A 26,236-nucleotide genomic window follows, 5' to 3' on the forward strand; every position below is an offset into this window, starting at 1 on the left:
ATTTTTATGAAATTCACTGAGGTGGATGGTCCTCCCCTTCCTCCTCCGAGGTGCCTCCACTGGTGTCCACATATGAAAACGGCACATTTCTATGTTTTGTAGTAACAAATATAAAGTTAAAATGTTCTACCTTGATGACATCATCAAAAGTTAAAACATTAAAATAAACAGTGATTTTTAAACACTGAGATTCACGGTGACGCAGAGAGCAAGAAAATGGCCTCCCTCTGGCTAGAAACTTGTTGCAAGTTTTGAAAATCACAATTTCAAAATAAAATGATGATGACATCATAGGGAAGGATATTTTAAGACTTTTCTTCTTAGCTTTTTAACCACAGATGGTAGAAATGCGCCATTTTCACATAATAGTATGTAGACACTGGTATGGCACGAGAATGAGGTTGAAAAGTGGTGGAATTTCCCTTTAATATGTGAATTCATTATCATTTTTTGTGTGTTTTGTACAACTGTTGGCACAGTTATGTGTCACAGCTTTTCACCTAACCCTAAAGAGCCAAAAGTAGCTTTTATAACATAGGCCTACTGCGTCCCACAATAGTTTTTCATAACACCGTAGGCTCAGTCATTGACGCTGCTGTCATGTCTCCTTCAGAATAAGACCCATCAAACATTCTCAAAGACGTTGCTTTGGTCTGAACATAACACTCACGGGGATAACATGAATTAACTTAGCACCAATAAAACAACAGTGTGCTCGTAGAGGATGAATAATAGAGAATGCTGTTTTTGAATGACCTATCAACCTTGTAGAATTCAAAGATGCATCATTCTGCTTTCTAGCACAGTATACTTTCACCGTGTGACCCCAATGAGGATTTAGTCATCGATTTGCCACCTTTTGTTTCTCCGAAAAATACATGTCAGGTTTATTCAAATACAGTTTCATGTGTCTTCATTCTTAAAGAATTTTCCACTATAGTTTGGCGTTAAAAAAAACAACGTTATATTGCTTTTGCTTTTGAGTCTAGCTAAATGTCCACATAAGTCCACTTTTGGCAGACATGTTCACATTGCTGTTAAACTCCTGTATTATGATCCAGATTAGCAGAGCTGTTATGTAAATGCTCACAGTGTGTCTTTACAGGTTCACAATTCAATACATCATTATTGGATTGTGTTCAAATAGTAGTTTATAACCTATTAAATGACTCAAGCATGTAGCTTTATACAGTATGTGTTTCATTTGAAGGGGCAATTCAAGTAACATTTATGACCTCACATATTCTTCAACCTTATTATAGTGACTTGGCAATAAACAGTCATAGGCTGTAGGCCTCCCGAATGGTGCAGTGGTCTAAGGCACTGCATCACAGTGCTAGCTGTGCCACTAGAGATTCTGGTTCGAGTCCAGGCTTTGTCGCAGCCGGCCGCGCCCGGGAGACCCATAGGGCGGTGCACAATCGGGTTTGTGGAGGGTTTGGTGGGGAGGGATGTTCTTGTCCCATCGTGCTCTAGCGACTCCTGTGGCAGGCTGGGTGCAATGCATGCTGACATGGTTGCCAGGTGGATGGTGTTTCCTCTGACTGGTGTGGCTGGCTTCCAGGTTAAGCTGGCAGGTTAAGCAGGCATTGTGTCAAGAAGCAGTGTGGCTTGGCTGGGTTGTGTTTCGGAGGATGCACGCCTCTCCCAAGTCCGTATGGGAGTTGCAGCGATGAGACAAGACTGTAACTACCAATTGAATACCATTAAATTGGGGAGAAAAAAAGGGTAAAAAACAAACAGTCATAGGATACATCCCAAATGGCACCATATTCCCTATATAGGGCTTTGGTCCAAAGTAGTGCACCATGTAGCGAATAGGGTGCCATTTAGGACAAAGACATAGTGGCTGGCTATAACACAAACCCCTAGATCAGTGATCACCAAACATTGTAGAAAATGAAAAGTTCCTATGATCAGAAAAAGTTCAATATTCCTCAATATTAAAATAGACATGATGAGCTGCAAATAATAAAAATGCAGGGCTATCGATACACTTGGCTACTCATTCATTGCAGAAGCGATGAGAGTGGAAGTAGGGAGAAGAGCGTTTTATGTATTTAAAAGTGTTGAATAAAACCAGTGTTGATAGTCTCTCTCTGTCCCTTCAGACAAATGAAATGGTTAAAAAAAAAAAACACTTTGCCTACCCAGCGTGCGCAGGGCTTCTGAATTGAGTGCACTTCCGACAATCGCGCAAGACAAATAAATAGGGATAAAGGATAAAGCTCCTATTTATTTGTCTTGCGCGATTGTCGGAAGTAATATAATTTATTAATTAATTTCACTGTGACCTACTACTGCTGACTATCAGGCAGTGAGGTAGGCTATTGATGAGTGAGTGAGTGAGTGAGTGAGTGAGTGAGTGAGTGAGTGAGTGAGTGAGTGAGTGAGTGAGTGAGTCAGTCAGTCAGTGAGTGGAGGGAAGGAGGGAGAGGAATGGCCGGAGGGGTGTGTGTTGAGCACAGTCATTGGGTGTTGAGAGAATGCTGCAGCAGGCAGTCATGACAAGTGATGTGAGAACAACAAACTAATTAACTAGCACTAGCTAGCTACTTATTTTTCCCTCATTATTGTTTTCCTTGTTCGTTGTATCCTGACTGCCCCCAGTCCTACCAATCATAACTATCATAACTAGAGACCACAATGTGGTTTCTCTCTGTGTATGTAGTCAGGGCTTGAAATGATGGGTGTCCCATTGTCCCCGTGACGATAAAAAAATATGTCTGGGGCAGTTCAAACAAACTCTGGGACAGTTCTGGAACGATAGATCCAAAATTCCTACAGATACTGTACATACATTTTTTTAAAGAAAGCAATGACGCTAAGGCAACAGATCAAAACGTTTAGCTCAGAATATTAATAAACTATTATTTGTTCACATTAGAAGCACAGCGCATGTGCACACGGCAGTAGGCTATGCACGAATGTTCCAAAATGCAATTAGCGGGAACACACTGTTCTAAAAAGTGCACCGCACATGCGAGCGGTTTCATGTGACATAGATGAAAATATCTGTCAGAAATGTAGTAGGAGGGGAGATCTAAAGATGCAACAACTAGCATGGGTTGCTAATATGACTAACTAGCATGGGTTGCTAATATGGCTAACTAACATGGGTTGCTAATATGCCTGCTGGACAATGAAAGAAAGTTGATTTGAAAACCAAAAGAACAATAGAAAATGATGGTTTCAATGACACAAGGAAGTGTTTATAAAATAATTCCCTCAACATATGGTCTGATTTAAAATTAAATAAAACATAAAATGAAATAAAACCAGGTTTTAAATCAAATCAAATGTATTTATATAGCCCTTCGTACATCAGCTGATATCTCAAAGTGCTGTACAGAAACCCAGCCTAAAACCCCAAACAGCAAGCAATGCAGGTGTAGAAGCACGGTTAAGTTTAAACAGTTAAGTTTATGGTTAAATAGTTTCAAATTGCTGACTGCCTTGCAAGGTGGCTGATGTGTGCAGTGTGCTACAGTCACTGGCCTTTCTCTCTGCTCCTGTGACCATTTGATCAGAATGAACCATGCCTCGAGTATGTCAAGAGAATCAAACATTAACCCTAATTTTAACATTAACCCTAAATGTTAATTATCCTACATTATAATTGTCTGGCTTTTAGCCTATTTATCTAGGCCAGTGGAGGCTGCTGAGGGGAGAATGGTGTTTATACTTGCGTACTATTGTTTGTACAGAAGAACGTGGTACCTTCAGCCGTTTGGAAATTGCTCCCAAGTATGAGCCAGACTTGTGGAGGTCTACAATTTTTTTTCTGAGGTCTTGGCTGATTTCTTTTGATTTTCCCATGATGTCAAGCAAAGAGGCACTGAGTTTGAAGGTAGGCCTTGAAATACATCCACAGGTACACCTCTAATTGGCTCAAATTATGTCAAATTAGCCTATCAGAAGCTTCTAAAGCCATGACATCATTTTCTGGAATTTTCCAAGCTGTTTAAAGGCACAGTCAACTTAGTGTATGTAAACTTCTGACCCTCTGGAATTGTGATACAGTGAATTATAAGTGAAATAATCTGTATCTGTGTGAAATAGTCTGTAAACAATAGTTGGAAAAATGACTTGTGTCATGCACAAAACTATAGTTTGTTAACAACAAATTTGTGGAGTGATTGAAAAATGAGTTTTAATGACACCAACCTAAGTGTATGTAAACTTCCGACTTCAACTGTACATTGCTTCTCTCTCTAGTGTTATAAATATATGATTTAATGTTGTATATATATTGTAATATGTAAATGTTTTATATCCCATTGCCTGGATAGACAGTTGTTGGTTGGTTGTCTCCTGGCTCAAGTCTGAGGCGTTTTTGCTGACTGAGTTATTCTGACATCCAGTTGTTGACACACACACACACACACACACACACACACACACACACACACACACACACACACACACACACACACAGTCTTGTATATCTGACCTTGTGGGGACACACAATTCAGTCCCATTCAAAATCATATTTTCCCAAACCCTAAACCTAACCCTAACCGTAACCCTAACCCTAACCCTAACCGTAACCCTAACTGTAACCTTAACCCTAGCTCATAACATTAAAACTAACCCTTGCTCCTAACCCTAAACCTAATTCTAACCCTAACACTAATTAACATTAACCCTAAACCCCTTATAAATAGCATTTGACCTTGTTGGGACTAACAAAATATCAAACTTTTGTTTGTTTATTATTGTTTACTACTTCTGGTCCCCACAAGTATAGTTAAACAAGTCCACACGCACGCACACACACACAAAAACACACACACACACACACACACACACACACACACACACACACACACACACACACACTCAGGAGAGGGAAATAAGATGCCCTTGGAAAATAACGGCCTTCATACATCTACTGTACAACTATTAAGAAAACATAAATATAGGAGTCAAAAATGATGGAAAGGGTGTTTACTCTGTCTGCAGTAATTGACTGAATTTCCATAATCAACTTGTGTTTCCTGCCAAGCTAATGTGACCTCTATTAGTGTGTGAGTGCGTGCCCACTTGTGTGTGCCAGAGCCTGGGTCTTAGATATGAATTAGAGGGGGAGAGAAATGTAAACGAAAGAAGGAGAGAGAGAGAAAAAGAGAGAGCTTCTGTCTCCAACAAAGGGCTCACAGAAGCACTTAGATCTTCTGCACAGATTCTGTCAGACTTGGGCCCTGACAGTAAATCTCAGTAAGACCAAAATAATAGTGTTCCAAAAAAGGTCCAGTTGCCAGGACCACAAATACAAATTACATACATACTTTGGCCTAAACATCAGCACCACAGGTAACTTCCACAAAGCTACGAACGATCTGAAAGACAAGGCAAGAAGGGCCTTCTATGCCATCAAAAGGAACATAATATTTGACATACCAATTAGGATCTGGCTAAAAGTACTTAAATCAGTTATAGAACCCATTGCCCTTTATAGTTGTGAGGTCGTGTTGTTCACTAAATTCACAAAAAACACCAAATTGAAACGGTGTACAATGTAGAACACCCATTAATGCACGCAGAGCCTAATTAGGCCGATATCTGATAATTATCAACATCCAGAAAAGGGCCGTTACATTCTACAGCCACCTAGAAGGAAGCGATTCCCAAATCTTCCAGAACAAAGCCATCATCTAAGCAAGCTGGTCCTGGGGCTCTGTGGGGTCTGTTTGTGTTTGTGAACAGAGCCCCAGGACCAGCTTGCTTAGATGATGGCTTTGTCCCCAGGACAGCAACACAACCAAATCATGAGAAAACAAAAAGATAATTACTTGACACATTGGAAAGAATAAACAAATAAACTGAGCCAACTAGAGTGCTATTTGGCCCTAAACAGAGAGTACAGAGTAGCAGAATACCTGACCACTGTGTCTGACCCAAAACTAAGGAAATCTTTGACTATGTACAGAGCATAGCCTTGCTATAGGCATGCAGTATCTGGCTCTCGAGAAGACAGGCTATATGCACACTGCCCACAAAATGAGGTGGTGTAACGAATCTCTTCGTCGTCTGAGGAGGAGTAGGAAATATCGGACCAATATGCAGCGTGGTAAGTGTCCATGTTAATTTATTCGACTGAACACACACAACATAACAAAGCAAATGGAAGAAACGAAACAGTTCTGTAAGGTGACATACACTAAACAGAAAACATCTACCCACAAATCATAGTGGGAACACAGGCTACCTAAGTATGGTTCTCAATCAGAGACAACGATTGCCAGCTGCCTCTGATTGGGAACCATACCAGGCCAAAATACAAAACATAGAAGAAAAACATTGAATGCCCACCCCAACTCACGCCCTGACCAAACTAAAACAGAGACATAAAAAAGGTACTAAGGTCAGGACGTGACAGGTGGAAACTTCCTAACCTCCTGCCAAATGTATGACCATATTAGAGACACACATTTCCCTCAGATTACACAGACCAACAAAGAATTCAAAAACAATAACATTAAACTCCCATATCTATTAGGTGAAATACCACAGTGTACAATCACAGCAGCAAGATTTGTGACCTGTTGACACAAGAAAAGAGCAACCAGTGAAGAACAAACACCATTGTAAATACAACTCATATTTCATTATCTTCCCTTTTGTACTTGAACTATTTACACATTGCTACAACACTGTATATTGACATTTATTCTTTTGGAACCTGTGTGAGTGTAATATTTACTGTTCACTTTTTATTGTTTATTTCACTTTTGTTTATTCATTTCAGTTGCTTTGGCAATGTAACCATATGTTTCCCATGCCAATAAAGCCCCTTGAATTGAATTGAGAGAGAGAGAGAGAGAGAGAGAGAGAGAGAGGGAACACAGGACTGGGACACTGCTGCACATGGGTCTAACTTATTTTTTAAATTTTAAATTCACCGTTATTTAACCAGGTAAGCTAGTTGAGAACAAGTTCTCATTTACAACTGCGACCTGGTCGAGATAAAGCAAAGCAGTGCGACACAAACAACAACATAGAGTTACACATGGAATAAACAAGCGTACAGTATGTAGATGTTATAGGACATTTTAATAAAGGCTATGTAAAACATTTTTTAAGAGTATTATTTATTCCTGAACTTTTACATTTGTATCTAAGGTATTGAGATAGCAATGAAACTAGATAGCAATGCACATACAACACAGTGTGGGTGACAAATATTTACATGGTTTTGTCCCCTTTGTTGGTACTGTATTCCTGTGAGTTTGTAGCTTGCAGTTGTGACAATGCTTACAGTAGGATCTATCTGTATCCAAGCCTCTGTCAGGCTTTAGTATAACATACCTTATAACCGGCTCATAACCACTGGGCTGTTGGGTGTCCTCCGTCAGTCCACCAGGCAGCTTTCAACAGAAGTGCTGACCAGCATTATTATCGACCAACAATAATACCTGCTGTCCTGTCTGTCTACCTGTGTGCAGTTTACCCACACTGCTAAGCATGCCTGGGTTCAAATAGTATTTGAAATAGAGTATTTGCTTTAGCCTGCCTAGAGTGTCAGGTGGGTGGGGTTTGCACTTATTTTGGTTCCATTGCAACAGGCAAGATCAATCGAGCACAGCTAAAGTATTTGAAATGATTTCAAATAGTATTAGCAGTTATTGCTGCTAAGGGATTCTCTTCAATGCATTATCTGACTGTCTGCTGTTTGTGTTTGTCAGGACACTCGGTCCGCTCTGAGATAGTTTCACTAAAACACAAGGCTGGCTTAATTAATTAATGAATGTGGGAAAGAAAACCACTTATCTCAGACAAGGTCCCTAGTTACTGTACCTCCTACCACTCTGTTTCTCTGGTTTAAGTCCCAACCTTTCACCTTCTATTACGTCAGGAAAACGGTGTAAACTGCTATGAAACTGATCAACACATGTGTTTGTGTTTTTGTGCGTATCTGCCTGTCTCCTTGCCTGTCTGTCTGTCTTGTACGTGCGTGTGTGTGTTCAATATTAAAACCCTTTTTTAAGTGTGTTGGAGGATTTTGTTTCCCCTGGCCCTTCAGAAAGATAGTCTTGAGCGTTATTTACATTTTTCAGAGATATGGCTCCGGTTCATCCGTAAAGCATTTATTATATATCTTCTTATTATACGTGCCTTCAGAAAGTATTCATACCCCTTGACTTATTCCACATTTTGTTGTGTTACAGCCTTACTTCAAAATGGATTAAATAGATTTTTCCCATCTACCCGCAATATCCCATAATGACAAAGTGAAGACATTTATTGAAAATGAAATACAGAAATATCAAATTTACATATATATTCACAATTTGTATTTTTTATTTTATATCACCTTTATTTAACCAGGTAGGCCAGTTGAGAACAAGTTCTAATTTACAACTGTGACCTGGCCAAGATAAAGCAAAGCAGTGCGGCAAAAATAACAACACAGAGTTACACATAAATAAACGTACAGTCAATAACACTATAGAAAAATCTATGTACAGTGCGTGCAAATGGAGAAGAGTAGGGAGGTAAGGCATACCATAGAGGCAAAATAATTACAATTTAGCATTAACACTGGAGTGATAGATGTGCAAGTAGAGATAATGGGGTGCAAAAGAGCAAGAGGATAAATAACAATATGGGGATGAGGTAGTTGAGTGTGCTATTTACAGATTGGCTGTGTACAGGTACAGTGATCGGTTAGCTGCTCTGACAGCTGATGCTTAAAGTTAGAGAGGGGGATGTAAGACTCCAGCTTCAGTGATTTTTGCAATTTGTTCCAGTCATTGGTAGCAGACAACTGGAAGGAAAGGCGGTCAAAGGAAGTGTTGGCTTTGGAGATGACCAGTGAAATATACCTGCTGGAGCACGTGCTACGGGTGGGTGTTTCTATGGTGGCCAGTGAGCTGAGATAAGGCAGGGCTTTACATAGCAAAGACTTATAGATGACCTGGAGCCAGTGGGTTTGGCGACGAGAGCATACAGGTTGCAGTGATGGGTAGTAAATGGGGCTTTGGTGATAAAACGGATGGCACTGTGATAGACTGCATCCAGTTTGCTGATTAGAGTGTTGAAGGCTATTTTGTAAGTGACATCGCCAAAGCCAAGGATCGGTAGGAAACGAGGGTATGTTTGGCAGCATGAGTGAAGGAGGCTTTCTTAAGAAATAGGAAGCCGATTCTAGATTTAATTTTGGATTGGATATGCTTAATGTGAGTCTGGAAGGAGAGTTTACAGTCTAACCAGACACCTAAGTATTTGTAGTTGTCCACATATTCTAAGTCAGAACCGTCGAGAGTAGTGATGCTGGTCGGGTGGGCGGGTGCAGGCAACAATAGGTTGAAGAGCATGCATTTAGTTTTACTTGCATTTAAAAGCAGTTGGAAGCCACAGAAGGTGAGTTGTATGGCATTGAAGCTCGTTTGGAGGTTTGTTAATTAACACAGTGTCCAAAGAAGGGCCAGATGAATACAGAATGGTGTCGTCTGCGTAGAGGTGGATCAGAGAATCACCAGCAGCAAGAGCGACATCATTGATATATACAGAGAAAAGAGTCGTCCCGAGAATTGAACCCTGTGGCACCCCCATAGAGACTGCCAGAGATCCGGACAACAGGCCCTCAGATTTGACACACCGAACTCTATCTGAGAAGTAGTTGGTGAACCAGGCGGGGCATTCCTTTGAGAAACCAAGGCTGTTGAGTCTGCCAATAAGAATGTGGTGATTGACAGAGTCGAAAGCCTTGGCCAGGTCGATGAATACAGCTGCACAGTATTGTCTCTTAACGATGGCTGTTATGATATCGTTTAGGACCTTGAACGTGGCTGAGGTGCACCCGTGACCAGCTCGAAGACCAGATTGCATAGCGGAGAAGGTACGGTGGGATTCGAAATGGTTGGTGATCTGTTTGCTAACTTGGCTTTCTAAGATTTTTGAAAGGCGGGGCAGGATGGATATAGTTCTATAACAGTTTGGTCTAGAGTATCTCCACTTTTGAAGAGGGGGATGACCACGGCAGCTTTCCAATCTTTGGTGATCTCAGATGATATGAAAGAGAGTTTGAACAGGCTAGTAATAGGGGTTGCAACAATTTCAGCGGATAATTTTAGAAAGAGAGGGTCCAGACTGTCTAGCCCAGCTGATTTGTAGGGATCCAGATTTTGCAGCTCTTTCAGAACAACAGCTGTCTTGATTTGGGTGAAGGAGAAGTGGGGAGCTTGGGCAAGTTGCTGCATGGGGTGGTGAGCTGTTGACAGGATTGGCAGGTAGCCAGGTGGAAAGCATGGTCAGCCATTGAAAAATGCTTATTGAAATGATCGATTATTGTAGATTTATCGGTGGTGACAGTGTTTCCTAGCCTCAGTGCAGTGGGCAGCTGGGAGGAGGTGCTCTAATTATCCATGGACTTTACAGTGTCCCAAAAGTTTTTGAAATTAGTGCTACAGAATGCACATTTCTGTTTGAAAAAGCTAGCCTTAGCTTTCCTAACTGACTGAGTATATTGGTTCCTAACTTCCCTGAAAAGTTGCATATCGCGGGGGCTATTCGATGCTAATGCAGAATGCCACAGGATGTTTTTGTGCTGGTCAAGGGCAGTCAAGTCTGGGGTGAACCAAGGGCGATATCTGTGCTTAGTTCTACATTTTTTGAATGGGGCATGCTTATTTAAGATGGCGAGGAAAGCACTTTTAAAGAATAACAAGGCATCCTCTACAGACGGGATGAGGTCAATATCCTTCCAGGATACCCGGGCCAGGTCGATAAGAAAGGCCTGCTCGCTGAAGTGTTTTAGGGAGTGTTTGACAGTGATGAGGGGTGGTCATTTGACTGTGGACCCATCACGCACGCAGGCAATGATGCAGTGATCGCTGAGATCCTGGTTGAAGACAGCAGTGTATTTAGAGGGCAAGTTGGTCAGGATGATATCAAAGAGGGTGCCCATGGTTACAGATTTAGGGTTGTACCTGGTAGGTTCCTTAATAATTTTGTGAGATTGAGGGCATCTAGCTTAGATTGTAGGTCTGCCGGGGTGTTAAGCATATCCCAGGTTAGGTCACCTAACAGTACAAACTATGAACATGGATGGGGGGCAATCAATTCATATATGGTGTGCAGGGCACAGCTGCGGTCTCAAGGGGGTCTATAACAAGCGGCAATGGTGAGAGACTAGTTTCTGGAAAGGTGGATTTTTAGAAGTAGAAGCTCTTAATTGTTTGGGCACAGACCTGGATAGTATGACAGAACTCTGCAGGTTATCTCTGCAGTAGATTGCAACTCCACCCCCTTTGGCAGTTCTATCTTGTCGGAAGATGTTATAGTTAGGGATAGATGTTATAGTTAGGGTGCAGAAGAATAGATTCAAGGCATAATGTGAGTACAGTGGAGGTAAACCTAGGCATTGAGTGAATGAGAGAGGTTTCATCTCTAGAGGCAACAGTTAAGCCAGGTGAGATCACCACACCGCATGTGTGGGGTGGCATATTTGGCAGGACTAGGGGCTCTACAGTGAAAAAAGACAATAATCACTAACCAAAACAGCAATAGACAAGGCATATTGACATTAGGGAGAGGCATATGTAGCCGAGTGATCATAGGTTCCAATGAGTAGCAGTAGATGAGTCAGGGAGCCAATTCCGTAGTTGCTGCTACACTAGGCGAGCTGGAGACACGGCGATTCAGACAGCTTGTGGGCAGGGGCTAGCAGATGGACATCCGGCAACCTCTCTGCACCTTGGTCCGATTCTTACAACAACGTTCGTGACAGAAGATCCCACCACCCCAGGACCAAGCAGCATGCCCAGGAGGAGCAGACATCCTGGACGTGGGAAGATATATTGGACGGGAAGGGATCCTGGACGTGGGAGGAAAACCGTGGCCCGAAGCAGGCGGAAGCAGCAAAGGAGGGACAGCGACTACACCGGGGTTCGCGGCCACGATGTAGGCCCAAGAAGCAGCCTCAAATGTTTTTTGGGGGGGAGGCACATGGGGTGGTCGGCGACGCTGAGGGGTGAATCAGAGACCGAGGAGGAATATTGGGAAAGATTGAACGAGGAGTGGTTGGCGAAAGTTGAGGAGAGTGATGAGAAAGAGCTCTTTGTTTGGCTGAAGAGGCAAGACAGTCGCCCTGAGGAGCGTGTTAGCCGTCCAATGCCACCTGTGCCAGCTCTCCACACTCACTTTGAGGAGAGTCTCATCGTTCCGGTACAATGTGTGCCGTTTCTATGCACCATGTCTCCAGTGCGCCTCCACAGCCCGGTATGTCCTGTGCCAGCTCCCCGCACTTGCCGTGCGAAGGTTGTCATCTGTCCAGGACACGTTGTGCCAGCTTTACACTCCAGACCTCCAGTGTGCCTCCACAGCCCAGTACGTCTTGTGCCAGCTCCCCGCACTTGCCATGCAAAGGTTGTTATCTGTCCAGGCCACGTTGTGCCAGCTCTACGCTCCAGACCTCCAGTGCGCCTCCACAGCCCAGTATGTCCTGAGCAGGCTCCACGCATCAGGCCTCTTGTGCGCCTCCCCAGCCCGGTACGTCTTGTGCCGGCTCCAGGCCTCCTGTGCGTCTCCCCAGCCCGGTATGTCCTGTGCCGGCTCCACGCACCCTGCCTCCAGTGCGTCCCCCCCAGCCCGGTACGCCCTGTGCCAGCTCCACGCACCAGGCCTCCAGCGACAGTCTGCAGTCCGGAGCCTCCAGTGACAGTTCCCGGTCCGGAGCCTCCAGTGACGGTTCCCAGTCCGGAGCCTCCAGCGACGATCCAGGGCCAGGAGCCTCCAGTGATGATCCAGGGCCCGGAGCCTCCAGTGATGATCCAGGGCCCGAGCCTCCAGTGATGATCCAGGGCCCGGAGCCTCCAGTGACGATCCATGGTCTGGAGCCTCCTGCGAGGGTTCCCAGTCCAGAGCTTCGTGCGACGGTCCCCAGGCCAGAGCTTCAGGCGACGGTCCCCAGTCCAGAGCTTCAGGCGACGGTCCCCAGTCCAGAGCTTCAGGCGACGGTTCCCAGTCCAGAGCTTCAGGCGACGGTCCCCAGTCCAGAGCTTCAGGCGACGGTCCCCAGTCCAGAGCTTCAGGCGACGGTCCCCAGTCCAGAGCTTCAGGCGGCGGTTCCCAGTCCAGAGCTTCAGTCGACGGTCCCCAGTCCAGAGCTTCAGGCGACGGTTCCCAGTCCAGAGCTTCAGGCGACGGTCGCAGTCCAGAGCTTCAGGCGACGGTCCCCAGTCCAGAGCTTCCGGCGACGGTCCCCAGTCCAGAGCGTCCGGCGACAGTTTACAGTCCAGAGCTTCCGGCCACGTTCCACAGTCCTGAACCTCCTGAGACGGTCCACAGTCCGGAACCTCCTGAGACGGTCCACGGTCCGGAACCTCCTGCGACAGTCCATGGTCCGGAACCTCCAGTTCCAGGGCAGGAGCCTTCCTCTGCGCCGATGCCCAGTCCAGGCACGGTGTCCAGTCACGCTCCAAGGCCTTAGCCTTGCTCTGCACTGGTGCCCAGTCCAGGCACGGCGGCCAACTCAGCTCCATAGCCGGAGCCTTCCTCGGCGCCGGTGTCCAGTCTGGGTGCAGCGTTCAACCCAGCTCCATGGCCGGACCCGTGGGCGGGGGCAAAGACCCGCACCGGAGCCGCCACCGACACTAGTCACCCCCCCTACCCTCCCCAGTTGGTTTCAGGTTTTGCGGCCGGAGTCCGCACCTTTGGGGCAGGTACTGTCATGCCCTGACCATAGAGAGCCTTTTTTATTCTCTATTTTGGGTTCGGTCGGGGTGTGACTAGGGGGGGGTGTTCCTATCTAGGTGTTTTGTTTTCTATGTTGGCCTGGTATGGTTCCCAATCAGAGGCAGCTGTTTATCGTTGTCTCTGATTGGGGATCATATTTAAGCAGCCATTTCCCCACTGGTTTTTGTGGGATCTTGTTTATGTATTGTTGCTTGTGAGCACTGCATAGCTTCACGTTCGTTTTGATCTTTATTGTTTTCTGTGCGTTTCACTCGAATAAAGATGATGAAACCATTCCATGCTGCACCTTGGTCCGATTCTTACAACAACATACATGACAGCAACCTATTATGTGATTTGTTATGCACATTTCTACTCCTGAAACGTAGTTAGGCTTGCCATAACAAAGGGGTTGGATACATTTCAGGTGAAAAAAATTCTATACATTTAAAAAAATGTCTACAAACATAATTCCATTATGACATTATGGGGTATTGTATGTAGATCAGTGACACATAATTCAGGCTGCAACACAACAAAATGTGTAAAAAGTTAAGTTGTGTGAATACTTTTTGAAGGTACTGTATATTCTTATTCACATGACTCATTGTGTGTACTCTTATAAAAATAACACTTGAACATGTGAAATGTTAATCTCAATCAAAGTCATGTTCTGTGCCGAGAGTCGAACTAGTGACAGCAGTCTGTGTGTATATTTAAGATGGCATGCTGTTAGATATAAAAAATACAAAAAGCAGCAGGGTATATTCTTATAAACTGTTCGCAAAAATATAAAACATTTAGTAGGAGCAGATCACATTATATTACAGCAGGCAATGTATTTCTACCAACAAAAAGGTTTAATGGGTCAGCACTCAAAAAGATGTCGCATAAAGCTTACTTCATTATTGTCACGTTCTGACCTTAGTTCATTTGTTTTGTCTTTGTTTTAGTATGGTCAGGGCGTGAGTTGTGGTGGGCAGTCTATGTTCTTTTTTCTATAATTTGGGATTTCTGTGTTTGGCCTGGTATGGTTCTCAATCAGAGGCAGCTGTCAATCGTTGTCCCTGATTGAGAACCATACTTAGGTAGCCTGGTTTCACCTTTGAGTTGTGGGTGATTATTTTCTGTTCTGTTTTTTTGTGTGTATTCACCGTACAGGACTGTTTCGGTTTCATTTCGTTCTCTTTGCTGTTTTATTCGTTAGTGTTCTGAGTTATAATAAATATCATGAACACTTACCACGCTGCGCATTGGTCCTCCGATCCTTCCTATTACTCCTCCTCGTCAGAGGAGGAAGACAACCCTTACAATTATTCAATTTGTTGTATTATTTTCACTGCATCGGGGATAGCGTACACAGCCATTTCGGCTTTGCATCCTTCTTCAGTGTGTAGGTACAATTTTACTTTAATTCATAACAGCATTTGTAAAGAACAACCGATGAGCAGCAGGTGCTTCTAATCAGGGTTGCCACTCGTCTGCCAATCAGGGATATATAGCTTTTCTTGTCTACCTGTATACAAGTTAGTCACAAAGAAATACAGAATTATAGGGTATGGGAGTGGGAACGAAGGGCAATTCATGAATGAATTACCTTAGGTGTCTGCTCACTTGAATACATTATATCAATTCATGAGATAGCCCACCACAAAGGACATTAGGCACAGTCGTTCACAAATATGTGGGGGCCAACTCATGAACGATATGTAAAATCTTATTTGGAGAGTGTTCTTGTATAACAGTCTAAATGTACACTATAGGAAGGAGGTGAAATCTAATTCTTAGTTTAAACCGTGTGAAGATACAGAATTGAATTTATATAGCCACATGGCTTCTCTTTGGAGTAATTTGTTGTCCTAATCACCTCTGTGTGGTCGAGGAACTTTTTCGATATCGACGCAACGCAATTCATTAGTAGAATGATTTTGTTCTATAAAGATAGTGGATTTATGTTCTCCAAGGCGTACTTTCTTGGCCCAGGATGTTTTCCCAATATAAAGCTTATTACAAGAACACTGTAACATATAAATAACTTATTTAGTAAATTATACATTACTTTATTTCATAGGTCCTAGAAGTCTGAGTGTCACGCCCTGACCTTAGTTATCTCTGTTTTCTTTATTATTTTGGTTAGGTCAGGGTGTGACTATGGTGGGTGTTAGTTTTTCCTTGTCTAGGGTTTTTTGTATATCTAAGGGTTTTGTAAGTCTAGGGATATGTATGTCTATGGTGGCCTGAATTGGTTCCCAATCAGAGGCAGCTGTTTATCGTTGTCTCTGATTGGGGACCATATTTTTTTTGCCATTTTCCCTTGGGTATTTGTGGGTTCTTATTCTATGTTTAGTTGCCTGTCTGCACTACTCATATTTGCTTCACAGTTCGTTTTGTTGTTTTGTTAGTTTGTTCAGTGTTCTTTCTTTAATTAAAGAAGAATGTACACTTACCATGCTGCGCCTTGGTCTCCTCCATACAACGAACGTGACCCTGAGGACATACTAAGTTAGAAAATGTCCTTATGGTGCTACAAGAGGAACAAGATATACAGGGGAAGCGTCCTTTTATGAATGCCTCTTTTCTCTCTCTGACCACATCTGATTTAACTAATATGTTTGATAGATTTCTTGATAATTTATAAGTGAATAAAGGTGTTTTCTGGAAGGCAGAATTTAAAGAGGAGTCGGGATAATACAGTGCATTAGGAAAGTATTCAGACCCCCTTGAATTTTCCACATTTTGTTACATCACAACCTTATTCTAAAATGTATTAAATCTTTTTTTCCCATCAATCTACACACAATAGCCCATAATGACAAAGCGACAAACAGACATACCTTATTTACATGAGACCCTTTATTATGAGGCTCCAAGTTGAGCATTCTGTTTCTATTGATCATCCTTGAGATGATTCTACATATTGATTTGAGTCCATCTGTGGTAAATTTAATTGATTGGACATGATTTGGAAAGGCACACACCTGTCTATATAAGGTCCCACAGTTGACAATGCATGTCAGAGCAAAAACCAAGCCGTGAGGTCAAAGGAATTGTCCGTAGAGCTCTGAGACAGGATTGTGTCGAGGCACAAATCTGGGGAATGGCACCACAAAATGTCTGCATCATTGAAGGTCCCCAAAAACACAGTGGCCTTAATCATTTTTAATTGGAAGAAGGTTGGAACCACCAAGAAACTTCCTAGAGCTGGTTGGAACCACCAAGAAACTTCGAAACTCCCCAATACAGGTGTGCCAAGCTTGTAGAGTCACACCCAAGAAGACTTGAGGCTGTTATCGCTGCAAAGGGTGCTTCAACAAAGTACTGAGTAAAGGGTCTGAATACTTATGTGAATGTGATATTTTATATTTTTATTTTTAGAATATGGCTTTCATGTCTTTGGCTATGCCGGATTAAGTGATATGACATGCTATTCTATAAAATCCTTTCTCTGTAATTAATATTACCTGATTGAGCTAATCATGTAAATGTAATTAACTAGAAAGTCGCGGGCACCACAAAATAATATTTATAGAGCAGTTATCTTCCGAAAGACCTAGTAATATTTTACATCAATAGCAGTCAATATTAATCGTCACCTTATTTCAGTCTCATCTGAAAGTTGTAAATTCTTCACGAACCCTGGCTAACAAGTTGGATCAGCAATACAAAAATTGGGTTTAATTATTTATTTACTAAATACCTAATTAATCACACAGAATTACATATACACAGAATGAATCATACCTTGATTACAAATTATGCCATAAAGGAAAACGTCCCTAGCCGACAGAACAGATATGACAGCTGGTTACACAAAGAAAAGGGGGATTGGGTTTGAGTGAATGAGCGGGAAGACTGAAGAACAAAGGAAGAAGCGATGTCTCTATCGTAAATACAGGATCTTATGCATTCTAAATTACCGCCCATTTGGAAAAGGAAAATGCAATAAATATTTACTCTGAGCTGCGCTTCAATAGGTTGGTGGTAGATGGAAGGCCGAGTTGCCCAAGAGTTCTTCCATCCTTTGAAGAGTGTCTCTGGTGGTAAACTGTACCCATTTTAGTAACATCGTTGTGAGATTGCCATGCTTATATGCTCATGCTATATTCTGGCTGGTATTGTCGAAATTCATTATATTCAATGTGTCGATTGTCCTCTTCACGTGGGAATTCAATGCTAATTTCATTAGGTAGCTGAGATTGGCTTTGCTCTGTAGGTGTCACCTGCCCTTCTAACGTCAAGGCCGTCGCCTTAATGTACCCGGAACAGGAAGTTATATTGTCGTCAAGGCTTTATATAGGAAGGGAGAGGAGGGCGTGTTTCATAGTTTATAACCAATGTCTCTTCACGTGGGCGGACCACTGAGTCGGGCCTAAATTCACTCATGAAAACCCAATTCTCACATTTTAGAAGCTAAAATCACATTTCATCCCCTCACAAATAATTTAATATTCAAACATTTCAATTACACAACAATTCCATGTGAATCTGATAACTATAATGTGTAGACTTTCCACTGTACCGTTTATGTCATCCTATCATTGATGAGAATGTCTCAGATGACAACCGAACTGACATCATATTCATTAAGTACCACCGCATATGTTCAACTGGTTGGATTACCAAAATATGGTTAATTTCCCCCCACCTTCTGATGTTCCTAGAATGTATATGTTAACCAAGGGATTTTCAATAGTCACATCAGTAGGGTAGAGAGAGGAAAAAAGGGGGAGAGGTATTTATGACTGTCATAAACCTACCCCCAGGCCAACGTCATGACAGATGAAATGTAATAAAATGTGGAAAATGTCAAGGGGTCTGAATACTTTCCAAATGCACTGTATATGCCAGTGTTTATTGACAGCAGACTTGATGCCATTATGGCTATTATTGAAAGTAAGTATTTATACTGAACAAAAATATAAACGCAACATGCAACAATTTCAAAGATTTTACCAAGTTACAGTTCATATGAGGAAATCAATCATTTTAAATACAGTCATTAGACCCTAATCTATCAATGTTCGCCTAAAATGGTATACCCAAATCTAACTGCCTGTAGCTGAGGACCTGAGGAAAGGATATGCATATTAATGATAATTTTTGAAAGGAGTCACTTTGAAGTTTGTGGAAATGTGAAATGAATGTAGGAGAATATAACACATTAGATCTGGTAAAAGATAATACAAAGAAAAAAACATGTGTTTTTTCCTTTTTGTACTATCATCTTTGTAATGCAAAAGAAAAGCCATCATTTATTATTCCGACCCAGGCGCAATTTAGATTTTGTCCATTAGATGGCAGCAGTGTATGTGCAAAGTTTTATACTGATCCAATGAATCATTGCATATCTGTTCAAAATGTTGTATCAAGACTGCCCAAATGTGCATGATTGGTTTATTAATACATTTTCAAGTTCATAATTGTGCACTCTCCTCAAACAATAGCATGGTATAGCAGTTAATGTTCTTTTCCATAGTGAAGGAAAAGGAAGAAATGTGTTTAATTTAATTTCGTAGCCTGTCCAGATCTGTAACGATTCTCCTCCTCTTATGAGGAGGAGTAGGAAATATCGGACCAATGCGCAGCGTGGTAAGTGTCCATGTTGTTTATTATAACCGGAACACTGAAACAAAAACAAAAGTCGAACAAAACGCAACAGTTTTGTCAGGTACTCACACAAAACAGAAAACAATCACCCACAACTCAAAATGGGAAAACAGGTTACTTAGGTATGGTTCTCAATCAGAAACAACGATTGCCAGCTGCCTCTGATTGGGAACCATACCAGGCCAAACACATAGAGATAATAAACATAGAACACAAAACATAGAATGCCCACCCCAACTCACGCCCTGACCAAACTAAAATAGAGACATAAAAAAGGAACTAAGGTCAAAACGTGACAAGATCATAAAGCAATTGTGTATATATTAGGTCCAATATTTAACATGATCTTTGTAAGGTTTATTTTCATAAATAAAATCCAATTAGAATTTCCCTATGAAGAGATTTTTGTGTTTCCACCAAACAGGTCTTCCTGATCCAGTGTTGAATGCTGTATTACGCAACAATCATTTCCTAACAAATACAATAAAGTCCTCATGATCATCATCAACATGCGGTGACCATGTCATAACCTAATAATAGCCGATAATATCCATCTGATGCCTGATGGATGTGACCTTTAACCTAGTTGTTTGGTCTCTCTGTTGTCAGAGATAAGGCCTGGGGCTTTTAGCTGAATAATCCTTCATCCTCAGAGCTGAATTTATATCAAGCCTCCTATGTAATAGTATTGTAGACCTGGGTTTCCCAAACCCGGTCCTGGGGCCCCCTATTGGTTCTTAACGATTTACATGAGCTCTTATTCATAATGCACATATTACAGTACATTATTGAGTAGAGTATGAATGATTGTGCGTGTGTGTGAGGGGTTCATTCTTTCTGCATCCGACTATAAATGTAAAGATACTCTAACCACACAGGTTTCACATCATCCTTTGGTGCTGAAGAGTGGCAGTTTCACTTGGAATGAATTCCAAATCAGCCCGCTACCCTAGAGCTAAACTGAGCTGAGTGGCCCAGTCAGTCATTCAGTCAGGCAGCCTCAGTCCCCTTCCTTCTACTCTCCTCCTCCCCCACGCTTCTTATTACAGAGGAGAGGTTGAGAAGTGAGCCCCACATGGATCTGTCTGCATTAATTATTGAATCGTTTCCTCCACTGTGGTAACCTTTACAGAGCATGACAGGGCAGGAGGCTAAAGTCCCAGACATTATACTGGAGGGGAGGAACACACAGGAGCAGCAGAATATGTATGGATACTGTATCTGTGTGCACCACTTGGTATTCCTCATTCATTTACCCGTTCAGACGAGGCATAGTAAATGCAGAGTCACCTGTTGAAGTTGGACTGAACCAGCTGGCATGGTATACTGCACGTCCTGTATAACAATGTTGTTTTATAAACTATAGCTGTGTTTTGTGCACTGTGCGCCTCCTCTAGCTGCCTAGTCAGTCTTCCCCTATCAGTTTGAGGGCAGGTAATTGGGGTTGTTTGGGGGGAGTGTTCAGCCATGCTACCCTGACAGCTCCTGGGTGACACTGGCATGCTGAAAATCTCACTGTGTTTGTGTCCTCTCTCTCTGTATATCTCTTTCCCCTCCTCCCTCCTCTCAGGTCTACAGTCTGAAGGCTCACCCCCTCACCTAGAACAACCCTCTGAATAGCAGCAACAAGACATCGCCAAGATGTTCAGCACCAAAAGGTCAGAATGGCGTCACAGATTTGATCTATTTTTGTGCTATTGTGGGGAGGGGGGAGGGGGGGGGGCTGTCACAAATCCCAGGGCGTTTTAAAATGGCTTTTTCTGATACAAACTGACATTTCATGTCAGCTGTTTTTGTATTTTTGCTCATGTTTTGGAGCTGAATTTGACTATAGAGAGAGAGGTGACTTTTGAGTTAAGGTCAAAAACAAATGTTATTTTGACTCTGTTTAATCACAAATAATGTCAGTTTAAAAGGTGCCTAATTTAGTTCTATTTGTTTCTATTTTAGTTATTCTTCTTGAAATATAATGTTATTGTTTCCATAAGACATGAAGACCGACACGCACACACAAACACAATCAGACATCATCTGTAATGAAATGAAGCCAGGCATTAGTATTGCAAAATAGATAATTAATTGCCTGTGGATTACATCCTGAAAAATAATGAATATTCAACACTAGAACTCCTCCCTCATATTTTCAGAAGTATACAAACACTCTCATCCCAGAATAAAATCAAACAAACTGCCTAGCTTGACTAATCACATAACAGTGCATGTTCTAACAGGAAGTTACAGCTAGTTCACAAAAATATATTAAATCATGGTCAAAGGCACCTTGCCTAACATCAGTGTTCAAAGAAAACCAATGGGAGTTCTCTGCCTCAAACGCTTTCTAAGAGCTTTGTCTAAATTATCCCCACATCATGTCAAATGCATGGTGGGAAAACTATTTTGTACTGTGTTGAAAGCTTCTAGAACATTACCTGCTAATAGAGGGCTTTTAAGATAAGTACCTTATTAAGTGAAATTAACTGAAATGTTAAGCTCCTGTCCGTTTTGATCTGGTGGGGCGAAATGATACCCATTTTCCTCACAACATGTGAGAGGTACCATCCTGAAAATTACCTAAATTATCTTTATAGAAGATTAGAGGAATACAAGATTTGTAGATGTTTTTATAATCGTCTCACATGGCATTGCGACCTCTGATGATAATACAGTATGTGAACAAAATATAAACTAATATAATATAATCAAGTGAAGTTGAGATGATTCACAAGGTGGATGAATCCCTTGATGATGAGTTCTCTTGGATTGAATCGCCCCCTTCCCCACTACTCCTCAGAACCCCGTGTAATATCATGCTAATAGCACAGCACACACCTGTCAGAAGCGGCACTCTCTCTCCCCCTCTTTACAATCAAGCCTGGGCATACTCTTCATATTTATACCAGGTGATGGAAAAAATGGTCCCATCAAGACCTAACACATTCCCCTGCTTACTGACAAGCCCACTTCATTAATGTCCAACAGCCTCTGTCACATGTAAAACAAACAGCCCTGCCACTGGAAGCCAATGTGGGTCATCAAATAGCTTTTCTCTGAATTACATAATGTATGAAAATGACCTTTTCTGCTTCCTGTTGTTACGTAAAGCAGAATGTGTGTGAGTGTGAGTCAGCCTCGGGTGGAACCTTACTGTATCTGTGACAATACGTTGTCTAATGAATGTAAATCAAGTCAAGATTTTTAAGCACCTTGAACCTATTTCGTACCAACAAACGTTAAAATGTTTGAATGGTAATTGTTTGTTTGTTTGCTTGTTGTTGTTTCTGTTGTTCTTGTGGTTGTTGTGATTTGGCTGAGTGGCGTATGAATGGGTTTTGTTCCTCTTTGTCCCGCCCTGAGACAAACGCTGTGCTAAAATTAAGATTCAATACGGTTTATTATGATTTATAGACAGCATAAAATACATGGTACCAACACACAGGGGCAAGAGAGGTTGTCGTGATTCTAGTCATGCATATGAAATGCATATAATTATGAGCAGGTTGAGTAACGTATGGTAAAACTAAGATACTTCACTGTCTTTAGGGGGACTGGATCAACTGAACAGATGATATGGATGTGCTGAAAATGATTATTTTATAGCAGCCCATCTTGAAAACTCATAGATTCTCAAACTCATTCCCATTTTGCTGAATATGAGACAAAGTGTATTTCTTCTGCTAAACTGCTGAACGACCCGAAAGACGACTGTGGAAATCTGTTTATCTGTCTAAAAGCCTGAGCTGCAACTGTGGATTTTTTCATATTGGTTTTCCATCCTTGCCCCCCCACCCCCTCCCCGCCGCACACACACACACACACACACACACACACAAACACACAGTCATTGAAGTGTCCATCTGCATACACACAGAGACTTTCATTAAAAGTCTGTCATTAAACTTTAATCAGTCTCATGTCTGACATAGTACTTTAGGCTACCTTGCATTTTATTGGAATGAAGTCTGGAACAGAGGCGAGGATGATAAATCTAGAACCTTCCCTTACCTAGGGGAAACACATTAGCCCTGTCTGTCTTTGATTACATTAAACTATAACTTCCCTCCACTACTAGATAGACTGTTTTACTATTATAGATGGGCCTAGATGGGCCCAAAACCTCAGAATCCAGTCACAGCTTAATCGGTTGTGTTTATGCATTATTCTCATTAAAAGGTAACTTGAGCACCGTTAAATTGAATCTTTTATTCCAAGGCAACATTTATGAAGCGGAGAGCTGAATTACAGTTTTGTATCCAACTCATTAAAACTTTGCCCTGAAAGTCCTCCGCTAACGAAGCTATAGCTATAAATCTGGAACGGGGGCGAACAAGGAAAGGGTCCCTATAATTCTCTCTAAGGTTGATGTCATTTCTATCTGTATTCTGTCTGCGGATATGCTCCTCTAATGAGGCTTGCCAGTGTTTACATGTCAAAATAGTCTGAGACGAACGGATGATGAGGAGAGGAGAATCGAGTGGACCCAACCCCGGTACCACCTTCACTCCTCAGCTCATTATTCAGCCATCATGCTGCCGTTCCCAAAATGGTCCTGAGGCTATATTGACACAACAATACACCATTCAACTCCGATATGACCTCAAATCTCTGGAAGAGGTTGTCTTATTCCAGTTTTGGTTCATTCGTGGCCTCTGAATGTTACCTCACGGCTGTTTACTGTTATGGGTTTCATCCCAAATGGCACCCTATTTCCTATGTAGTGCACTACTTTTGACCAGAGAATTGGTTGAAAGTAGTGCGCTATATATGTAAGGATCAACGCTGGAGACAGGAAGCAGGTACAGGGAGAACATTTAATAAACTACGGCAATAAAACAGGACAGGAACAGCGTTTGGACAGGGGACAAAGTAACGACATCAGTGCTGACACAAGGAATAACGTGAGGAACAGACAGATAAAGGGAAGGCAATCAAATAATGATAGAGTTCAGGTGGGTCCAATGAGGCGCTGGTGCACGTAATGAAGGGGACAGGTGTGCGTAATGATAGGCAGTCTGGCACCCTCAAGGGGCAGAGAGGGAGAGCGGGATGCCAATAGGGTGCCATTTAGGACACAACCTTGGAGCAGGAACAGGAGGAGGTTGTCTGCCCTGTATGTCCTGTTGGTTGACGGCTCTGTTGCTGTCTGTTTGTTGGGAGGTCTTGGTAATGATCTGTTGCTGTCTGTTAGTTGAGAGGTCTTGGTAATGATCTGTTGCTGTCTGTTTGTTGAGAGGTCTTGGTAATGATCTGTTGCTGTCTGTTTGTTGGGAGGTCTTGGTAATGATCTGTTGCTGTCTGTTTGTTGGGAGGTCTTGGTAATGATCTGTTGCTGTCTGTTTGTTGGGAGGTCTTGGTAATGATCTGTTGCTGTCTGTTTGTTGAGAGGTCTTGGTTATGATCTGTTGCTGTCTGTTTGTTGAGAGGTCTTGGTAATGATCTGTTGCTCTCTGTTTGTTGGGAGGTCTTGGTGATGCTGAGTCAAGCTGTCAAGCTTGGAGCTATACTTGCTTTCAGTGTGGGCTGTAATGAAATTACTACAACAATATGAGTGGGACTCATTAGTTGTGGATGGACCCAGACACAAACTGAGCCTAGGGGCCTGTTCAAATATGTTTGATGCTTTAATATGGACTGACTTACTGACTGGCGCTGAGTGTGAATAAATGACAACTTCACAGGTGGAATGTTTCATGGATATTCAGCATAGAGGAAAACATCTTCCTGAATGGATGTACCTGATTTTGTCTCTATCATTCACAACAATGACTCACAGAGTAATGTATTCCTGTATTCCCTTTCTTCGATAATGAACATGATTTAACATGTTCTATTTGACCTTGACAACGTTGCTCGCCAGGACATTACAGAGTACATACGTCAGCCAATTAAGAAAATGTTCCTACTTGATGTGTCACATCGTCGAAACTTCTAGTTAGGATGTGTCACATCATCAAAACATCTAGTTAGGATGTGTCACGTCATAAAAACATCTAGTTAGGATGTGTCACATCATAAAAACATCTAGTTAGGATGTGTCACATCATCAAAACATCTAGTTAGGATGTGTCACGTCATAAAAACGTCTAGTTAGGATGTGTCACATCATCAAAACATCTAGTTAGGATGTGTCACGTCATAAAAACGTCTAGTTAAGATGTGTCACATCATCAAAACGTCTAGTTAGGATGTGTCACATCATCAAAACATATAGTTAGGATGTGTCACATCATCAAAACATCTAGCTAGGATGTGTCACATCATCAAAACGTCTAGTTAGGATGTGTCACATCAAAACGTCTAGTTAGGATGTGTCACATCATCAAAACGTCTAGTTAGGATGTGTCACATCATCAAAACGTCTAGTTAGGATGTGTCACATCATCAAAAATTCTAGTTAGGATGTGTCACATCATCAAAACATATAGTTAGGATGTGTCACATCATCAAAACATCTAGCTAGGATGTGTCACATCATCAAAACGTCTAGTTAGGATGTGTCACATCATCAAAACATCTAGCTAGGATGTGTCACATCATCAAAACATCTAGTTAGGATGTGACACATCATCAAAACGTCCAGTTAGGATGTGTCACATCATCAAAACGTCTAGTTAGGATGTGTCACATCATCAAAACATCTAGTTAGGATGTGTCACATCATCAAAACATCTAGTTAGGATGTGTCACATCAAAACGTCTAGTTAGGATGTGTCACATCATCAAAACGTCTAGTTAGGATGTGTCACATCAAAACGTCTAGTTAGGATGTGTCACATCATCAAAACGTCTAGTTAGGATGTGTCACATCATCAAAACGTCTAGTTAGGATGTGTCACATCATCAACACGTCTAGTTAGGATGTGTCACATCATCAAAACGTCTAGCTAGGATGTGTCACATCATCAAAACATCTAGTTAGGATGTGTCACATCATCAAAACTTCTAGTTAAGG

The 26,236-nt window shown here is 42.1% G+C and overlaps 1 protein-coding gene across 1 annotated transcript in view; it reads left to right on the plus strand.

The window, feature by feature from the left end:
• LOC112222798 (oxidation resistance protein 1) overlaps positions 1-26,236 on the plus strand; it is a 199,010-nt gene that overhangs the window by 9,013 nt on the left and 163,761 nt on the right. The window contains exon 2 of the mRNA XM_042304791.1: positions 20,858-20,945. Within this exon, the coding sequence (XP_042160725.1) occupies positions 20,929-20,945 (17 nt within the window). The 5' untranslated portion in view covers positions 20,858-20,928. The remainder of the gene's footprint in view (positions 1-20,857; positions 20,946-26,236) is intronic.

The sequence above is a fragment of the Oncorhynchus tshawytscha genome, linkage group LG23 (genome assembly GCF_018296145.1).
Source record: "Oncorhynchus tshawytscha isolate Ot180627B linkage group LG23, Otsh_v2.0, whole genome shotgun sequence".
Classification (NCBI taxonomy): Eukaryota; Metazoa; Chordata; class Actinopteri; order Salmoniformes; family Salmonidae; genus Oncorhynchus; species Oncorhynchus tshawytscha.